The 8,833-nt window shown below is 43.8% G+C and overlaps 1 protein-coding gene across 1 annotated transcript; it reads left to right on the top strand.

The window, feature by feature from the left end:
• Nucleotides 1-29: 29 nt before the first annotated feature.
• Nucleotides 30-5,715, top strand: cbx6a (chromobox homolog 6a). The gene is made up of 5 exons (XM_061232456.1): nucleotides 30-198; nucleotides 931-974; nucleotides 1,106-1,171; nucleotides 2,650-2,716; nucleotides 3,220-5,715. The coding sequence occupies exons 1-5, from the start codon at nucleotides 130-132 to the stop codon at nucleotides 4,501-4,503; spliced, it is 1,530 nt and encodes a 509-aa protein (XP_061088440.1). The 5' UTR covers nucleotides 30-129; the 3' UTR covers nucleotides 4,504-5,715.
• The last annotated feature ends 3,118 nt before the right edge of the window (nucleotides 5,716-8,833 follow it).

The following is an 8,833-nucleotide window of genomic DNA, read 5'->3' as shown; positions in this document are numbered from 1 at the left end:
CGGACCACGTCATTGCTGCTCTGGCTGTGTGTGTTGCTTTTGTTGGATGCGCGCTCTGAACTCGCCGCCAGCGAAGGCTAGCTAGCTCGCTACAAATACGGTAGTTCACCTGGGGTGTCGTTCTAAAAGATGGAGCTCTCTGCGGTCGGGGAGCGCGTATTCGCCGCTGAATGCATCCTCAAACGTCGCATTCGCAAGGTGAATGGCCATTTCGTTGCTACTGGTTCTGTGGTGGGACGAGGGTCATTGTGGCCTACTTTGGCTACGAAGACCTCAAATAGAATGCGGGTTCATGTTGTAACGAGAAACGGGACTCGGGCAGACGACAGTTGTTGTCGCTAGCTGTCTTGCAAGCTACCTAATAATAGTTTAGCAGCGGTCAAATAAATGCTCATTTGTATGTGCCTGTAGTATTAGTTAGTTAGCAGGGTTGCTTTCTAGTTAGCATTATATGCATAGATCCTGGTAACGTTAGCTAACGTTAGTCATATTTTGTGTTTACTGGCTAACGTTAGAGCTAGCTCACTATGGCAAAGGTAACGTTAGGGGAAGCTCATAAAATGGGGATGGGGAACAACAACAGAAAGACATAATAGTAACTAGATTAGCGAAGAAAACGTTAGGTAATGTTACTCAAAATATCTGTTTATAGCGTAATACAAGGTTCATGCAGTCTGCATAAACTGAAACAAGTTAACGTTAGTTACCACTAGACACAGACTTGTGGCCACAACAATGTCACTTCATACAGACCAGTCTTGCTGGGCGGCCATGCCAGCGAATCGCAAAGTAATGTCTCAATTCAAAAACCACTTTATTACGAAAAGCAGTTTTTGTTCATATTCAGAATATGGGTTACACAATTATATGTTTTTATTTTGCATCTAATCAATTACACATTATCGGTTCCTAACCATTTTTTAATTGCAGGGCCAAATTGAGTATCTTGTTAAATGGAGAGGATGGGCCATTAAGTAAGTTCACTGCGTTTCTACGTTTTCTACTCTGGGTTTTCTATATATTTTGGGAAGAATTGATGTGAGATATTGGGATGGTAATACTACATGTGAAAGACGTCTCTAATTGAAGAATTGCTTAATTCCAGGTATAGCACATGGGAGCCAGAAGAGAATATTTTGGACAGCCGACTGATTGCAGGATTTGAACAGAAGTGAGTCGTTTTGTGGATGGTTTTAGTAATTGGTCTATGACCCATTAATTGGCTTGTTACTGGTGTTTGAGTATTTAAGGTATTTTGTTGTTTTTTCACATTCATTTCCTGCAAAAGTAATTGTTAACTGTCATTACATCAAGTAATGGAACAGTATGTCTGTTGCATGATTTAAATAAAAACAATTAAAACGTTTAAACACAACAGAGGAATGCATGACTTGCTGGTCCTCATCATCGTGTGTTTATATTTATGGTGTTCTTTATTTCGTATTTTAGTTATTGTAAATTCTGTCTCATAGACTGTGTTTTCACACTCTGAACAATGTGTTACTTTTGACTTTATTGAGCTCTTCTCACCAGCATTATTTGTGGTTCGGCTGTCTGTTCTGCTTTTTCTCAGAGCTTTTCAAACATCTTGTTTGTGTGTTTTGCAGGAAATGACTAGATACAGAAGCAGACAGTTTTCTCAAACTCTTTCTCTTTATACTAAAGTGCAAATTTTTTCAGACAGTTATTCTCCCTGCTGTAGTTGCTAGTTTAATCCCGAAATGTTAGTGGACAGTTTTTCTTTAAACAGGAATGATGTGCAAAATGCCGGATAGCAGCAAAATCTCTTATTGTGCACGGTTTATATAGTGGCCATATATCCTGTCCTTACTAGATTGTTCCCTTTATGTTTTTTGGGGGGGTTTTTTTGGTTTAATTGCAGTGTTTGTTCCCCCTTTTCCACTGAAAGTCACTCCAGAGCAGATTGTACCCTGACATTATGGCTTTACATATGAGCAGATACTCTTCATAGTGTACACTGACATTATAGCTTTACATATGAACAGATACACTTCATAGTGTACACTGACATTATGGCTTTACATATGAGCAGATACACTTCATAGTGTACACTGACATTATGGCTTTACATATGAGCAGATACACTTCATAGTGTACACTGACATTATGGCTTTACATATGAGCAGATACACTTCATAGTGTATTCACAATTACAAACAAAATAGCTGTGGTTTTTTTTACGATCATCAGCACCCTGATGGCAGACACTTTCTTGCTGAAACCACAAACCACTCAACGCCATTGTAAAGCAGGAAAGGTCTGCAGAAACTTACATATGTCAAATACCCTTCCTTCTCCCAGAAACTATCTGGGCAAATTTAAATAAACACAAAAGTATAGGAAGAAACAAAGAAACAAAGAAGATGAAATATCCTGACAGAAAAAAAAAGTGGGGGAAAAAAAGTGATAGCCTGACAGAATTTTGTTTTTCGTGTTCACAAATATGATACTCTAGAAATGTACTTTTTAAATCCATTTGTATTCAGTGATTTTAAGGATATTTGTTAAGTGATTTGGTCTTAAGAGTAAGAATACTGGATGAGTGATGTGGTCATTAGAGTAAGAACAGTGTTTGAATAATTTGGTCATTATAGCCAAATGCAATTTTCTTTTTTCTTCTTTTTCCAGGGAGAGAGAGAGGGAACTTTATGGGCCAAAGAAAAGAGGACCTAAACCCAAGAATTTCCTCCTTAAGGTTTGATTCTGAAATGTAGTCTTTGTGTGTGTCTGCCAAATAAAACTTGGACTGTTGAAAGATCAAGGAATAGCTACATTTGGTTAATGGTGAATCATGTAGAACTGAAGGGAAAAAAATAACATTCCTCTTCTGCTGGGCGTTGGCTCTGCACAGGAAATGGCTGCACATTTTATAGTATAAACACACATGAGTATGTATTCTGTATTGATGAAGTTTTTAAAATATTTTTTGCAGCTTGCCTTTACTGCTGTAAATATCAAGTGTTTTGTTTCAGTCATTAGATGTCATGACATCATCGTATTATATTCCTTTCTAATTGGCCACTCTCAATTCCTCCACGAATATTTCCTCTCTCCAAGATCTCTTCCTGTTATTCTGAGTGTCGCAGCTTTCCTACACCACAGTGATCCTCTCTTTCCCATTCTTCCCTCCTTCTTTATTTCCCCCTTTTTTTCTTGCCTTTCTGTTTCCCCCCTCCCTCCTGACCTCCTCTTTCACAGGCTCGAACCCATGGCTCCGAGCCCTCTGTGCAGGGCCCCGCCTCTCGTCGCTGTCACTCCCAGCGCGCCCCCTCCAGCCCCTCACCTTCCTCCGCCCCTTCCTCCTCCTCCTCCTCCTCCTCCTCCTCTTCCTCCGTGTCCATTCCCAAGCTCCAGTCCAGAGCCACGTCCCACAAACTGAAGAAGGACATCCGTCGCTGCCACCGGCTGTCCCGGCGCCCCCTGCCCCGCCCGGACCCCCTGGCCCCGCCGCACGGCGCCCGCCCGCCCGCCTCCCCGTTTTCGGAGACGGTGACCATCCTGAACCGGCGGGTGAAGCCGCGGGAGAACAAGCGCAGCCGCATCATCCTCAACCTGAAGGTGATCGACGGGGGCGGGACCCGCCGCGTGCCCCTGTCCGCCCCGGCCGGCCGGCCCGGCCCCGCCCGCCGGAACATCCCCTCCCGAAACCGCATCATCGGGAGGCGGCTGAGCGACGGGCCCTGCCGGGGCCCCCCGCCGCCCCTCCGGATGCCGGGGTTCCCCATGTACGGGAAGCCCTTCGGGGTGCAGCAGGTTTCGCCGGGCGCGGCCGGCGCTCAGTCCGGGACGGGGTGCAGTACGGAGGGGAGCAGTGACTCGACGGCGTCCTCTCTCCGCCCCGCCGGAGGAAAGGCGGGCGCGGCTCAGCCCGCTCCTCGGTACCAGCCGCCCCCCTCCCCCACCAGCTCCAGCGGCTCTCAGAGTGGGCCGCCCTCCCCTCCTCACATCCAGGCCCCGGCCCCACAGGCCTCCCCTCCCAAACTCAGCCCCCAGGCCCCGCCTCAAGCCAGCCGCCCCGCCTCTGCCCCCGGGTCCTTCCTCCCATCCTCCCCCTCCCTGTCTTCATCGTCCGCCTCGTCCTCCTCTTCCTCTTCTGAGGACGAGGAGAATATTCTGGATCTCTCCGTGCCGCCCGGGGGCGAACGGAATCCCAGGCGCCGCCGCGGTCGCCACGGAGCCCAAACCGACGAGCCGCCCACGTGTCAGAGCGTCGACCCCCTGCCCCTGCCCCTCCAGGGCCCCTCGGACCCCCCTCTCCTCTCCCTGGAGAACCCGAGGGGGCTCTGCGAGGGGGACCCCGACTGGCGGCCGGAGATGGCCCCCTGCTGCACCAACGTGGTGGTGACCGACGTGACCACGAACCTGCTCACTGTCACCATCAAGGAGTTCTGCTCACCGCCAGAACTGGACCAGTCCGCCCCTCCCAGCCCCGCCTCCCAGACCACCGACACCGCCACGCTGACCCCCCAGCCCAAACCATGAACCGCACAAACGCCCGCAAAAAGCAAAAAAAACCTCAATAAATAGGCTTCTGTTGGCTTCATATAGTCCCCCCAAAATATGCACAAGTGCAGAGAAAAGTACTGTATTTATTTTTTTCATGTATTGATACACAGTAAGCTCTTATGCAGGGTGCTTCTGTTTTCACATTTATTACATGTGCAGTGCTTGTGATTTGCACGTGCTGCACTTGTTTATTACATGTACTGAACTTGTTTATTACCTGTACTGAACTTGTTTATTACATGTGCAGTTCTCGGTTATTACACGTTCAGTACTTGTTTATTACACGTGCAGCACTTGTTTGTTACACGTACCAAACTTGTTTTTTACACGTACAGTACTGCATGTTGAATCATGACAGACTCACCTTGTGTTCCTACTGTTGAAATGCGTTCACACGTAACAATAGGATGGCACTTTAAAGTCCAGTGCATGCACGTGTATTATTGTATGAATATTTTCACTTATTGTGCTCAATTGAATTTGACTCACCAGTATGCATAAGACTTGCATCGAAACTTGCAAAGATAGTTTTTCATTCTAATACGTAATGGGGATCCCTTCTCCCCACACATACATGCAAAGGACTATATAGCTAGCTATATATTTATATGCACGCACAATGTATAAGCCGGGACAGGTTTCATCAGTCAGACCATTAAGCTGCAGCTATGCTCTTTCTTAGCTCTTCTCTAGCTGTCTCTCCTTGTCTGTTCTTTCTATACTCGTTCTGAAGTCTGACACGACTCTAAACTGATCCTTTTTGTACATATGGCTGTGGACTGCATGTGTAATACTCTGCCATATTCTTTCAAAGACTACCGACTTTGTATCCCAGAAACGATTTTTTTTTAATGACCATGTCTGTCTTGAGTGTGTTATTTTAATCTTGCTCACATTGCCCCTCCCCCTAACATACACCTGTTTGAAGTGTGGTTAGGAGCTGCTACCTGTTGAGAGGTCGTCACAGCTAACGAAAGTCCGGTCCTCGTTGAAAGACGGTCTGTTTTGTGGTGAACAGTGATTGTATGAAGAATTGCCATTGTAGGGCTGTGCAGAGTGAAAGTCCTGTGTTTCATTTTGTAATCTGTGTGAAATCCCTGGTCCGTATTGTGTTTGCAGTATAATATGTGGTTGTGTAATAGATGTGGAAATGTATAGATGAAATAAAAAGAAAGTTAGACTCCCGTAGCGCACGCCAGAGCCTGATTCATGTCAAGATTTACTCTCTCAGTTTCTCTCTGAGCCAGCACAAACACTGTCAGATAATGGATTATTTACAGAACCAGCACAAACACATGTCAGATAACGGATTATTTACAGAACCAGCACAAACACTGTCAGATAACGGATTATTTACAGCACCAGCACAAACACTGTCAGATAACTGATTATTTACAGAACCAACAGGAACACTCAGATAACGGATTATTTAAAGAACCAGCACAAACACTCAGATAATGGATTATTTACAGAACCAGCACAAACACTGTCAGATAACGGATTTTTTACAGCACCAGCACAAACACTGTCAGATAACGGATTATTTACAGAACCAGCACAAACACTGTCAGATAACAGATTATTTACCGCACCTGCACAAACACTGTCAGATAACGGATTATTTACAGCCCCAGCCTGGAAACTGTTGTAGCAGCCAGTTTGATAATCACAAGGGTGAGTGACCTGCTTTGCTCCTGTCAGATCTATTGCTGTTACTCATCAATGCAGGATCATTTGTGTGGCGTGTTCGACTCTAGAGCTGTAAATTAATAAACCCAACCTTAAGTCTACACTATAAGAACCAGGTGCTTGTGGGAAGCCAACGGGGTGTTCTCTTTTCTCCCCGAATGGAATTTGAAATGCCAGTGTTGACAAAACGTGTGGAGGAGGAACATTTATTGTATATTTAGCCATTTAGCAGACGCTTTTATCCAGAGCAACTGCACAGAAGTGCAGACATGAAGGCTTATGGACACCGCTGATAGCAAGTCGTCAATGTTACAACCTGCAGCAGCCTGTGCATAAACCTGGAACATAAACGCTAAGTGCCACGGTAGGTCTAGGATGGAGGTGGAGAGCATTCTGCTTAACAAAATGTGTTTGAAACGGCATATAATGTTATGTGAAGTCTTAAGTGGGGACCGAAGATTAATGTTCAGCGCTGTTGGTGGAGCATGGGCAGTGTGCATAGAGGTGTTTTTCCCATAGGGTAAAAGACGGACTGTGACTCTTAACATTGTGACGAATGGGGAGCTAATGCCAATGGGTTTTCTAATTAGAATGTGGATAATGGAGTTTGGCATTTTGGAATGATGATATCCATACTTGAATCTGTTTTTAAACCACTTTCAAAAAATTGGTGTGTGCCAATTTATTTCTGAGATAGTCTTTTTTTTAAGTCTCCAGACTGACGTCCCGTGAAAAGGCTGTGGTCTGAACTACCAGGGGTGGGAGGGGTATCCCAAGGATATATGATTCTGCATGGAGGAATGGTCAAAAATCCCTCCAAATGTGGGAATCATCTGCCCTTATCACAAATTATCGGAAGAGATTAATGGTTGTCATCTTTGCCATGTGTCTTTGCACAAAGTATTAAACCAGGGGTGCCAATAATTGTGGAACCTCTTTTTTGGGGGGGAAATATTATTTATTTGAAAAATGTAAGACTTTGGTTGATTCCATTACAGTTTTCAAGCTTTCAATCTCGCAAGCTTGTGCAAAATTTTCAAAACCTTTGACACAACACTCACAATGGTAAGCACTTGTAACACAGCCCATTTGCCTGTTGAAAACATGCATTGTGCATTCATATCTTTGAAGAAATCTTGCACTTCCAAACTCAAATTCCAAATTTTTCATGAAATACTATTGGAATATTTGTTTAGATCACCCACACAAAAGTTGTTTTTACAATACTATAGCATGAAAAAATACTTGATACATGTTTCAATATGGTCTTTTTATGGTTCTAAATAAAGGGAATAGTGGAAACAGTAGAAGAGTGGAATCATTGAAAATGTAAAAAATATATATAATTATACTGTGGGTTTGATTCTTTTTTTTTTTTACAATTGCAAACAAGCATTTTTTAATACTTTTTAGAACTTTTCACAGTTATCACAAGAGCACTGTATCTGGACTAAACTAAACCTGAAAAAATCAGGCTGAACCACCCAAAACTATACATTTCTACAGTCGTATTTCAAAATCACTAACAGAAAATAATGCATCGAATGTAATGCCACTGGTTGTTAATGTTTTATGTTAGATCATTGTTCTATGATTAACACAAACAATTCTAGTGCTGGTGCTTTTCCTTTTAGACATGTTTGCAGTGGTTTGGTAGTTTTTTATCCATTTTTTTTATCCATTTTGTACTTGTCGACTGCCATTCGATTGATCACCTCTACCTCTTCCACCTCCTCTCACTGCTTGACTCTATTCTAACATGCATCATCTGACTGCTCCATGCTGTCGCTATGTAGGTGTAGGTGGATACGTATCCTTACTCCTGCTCTGAACACAGTGTAAAATCAATCATCAGTCATTTGACCACCAGCTCAAACGTGCGTGTCAAAAAAGGTTTTTTTTTTTCAAAAGGATGGTGATGCAATATTACATTCAATGATAATGTAGTAAAATTGATCCTGTACCAAAGTAATTGGTGTCAATCGATTTATTTATCCAAAAACATTCATGATCATGGAATGTTGTTACAAGTAATCTATTTCCATCAATGTTTTAGGAGTAATGTTACAGTTATTTATCATTTTGAGTAGTTGGATACATTGGTAGCTGGATGCATTGTAATGAATGAAAAGACAAATGTAATGTGAATTGTAATTCTAATACTTTGAAAGTTAAGTTGAGTCATTGTGAATCAAATGATTTTTGGTTTATGTATATTGTATCCAGGGCGGCATGGATGGTGTAGTGGGTAGCACTGCCGCCTCACAGCAAGGTGGGCCTGGGTTCGAATCCCGGTCGGCCGGGGCCTCTCTGTGTGGAGTTTGCATGTTCTCCCTGTGTTTCCTCTGGGTACTCTGCTTTCCTCCCGCAGTCCAAAGACATGCATGTTAGGCTGATTGGAGAGCCTAAATTGCCTGTAGGTGTGTGTGCCCTGCGATGTACTGGCGACCTGTCCAGGGTGTATTCCTGCCTTTTGCCCAATGTATGCTGGGATAGGCTCCAGCCCCCCTGCAACCCTGTTCAGGATAAGCGGGTTCAGATAATGGATGGATGGATCACGTTTTGTGCATATTTATCAAGGGTGCCAATAATTCTTGAGCCCACTGTATACTTGAAT

This window comes from Conger conger, chromosome 2 (assembly GCF_963514075.1).
Source record: "Conger conger chromosome 2, fConCon1.1, whole genome shotgun sequence".
Classification (NCBI taxonomy): Eukaryota; Metazoa; Chordata; class Actinopteri; order Anguilliformes; family Congridae; genus Conger; species Conger conger.
The sequence above is the reverse complement of the archived record's forward strand: the minus strand, read 5'-3'. Positions and strand labels throughout refer to the sequence as shown.

Coding starts and splice junctions, on each gene's coding strand:
- cbx6a (XM_061232456.1), top strand. CDS start 130: ATGGAGCTCTCTGCGGTCGGGGAGCGCGTATTCGCCGCTGAATGCATC. Junction 975..1,105: donor TGGAGAGGATGGGCCATTAA/GTAAGTTCACTG, acceptor GCTTAATTCCAG/GTATAGCACATGGGAGCCAG. Junction 1,172..2,649: donor ATTGCAGGATTTGAACAGAA/GTGAGTCGTTTT, acceptor TTCTTTTTCCAG/GGAGAGAGAGAGGGAACTTT.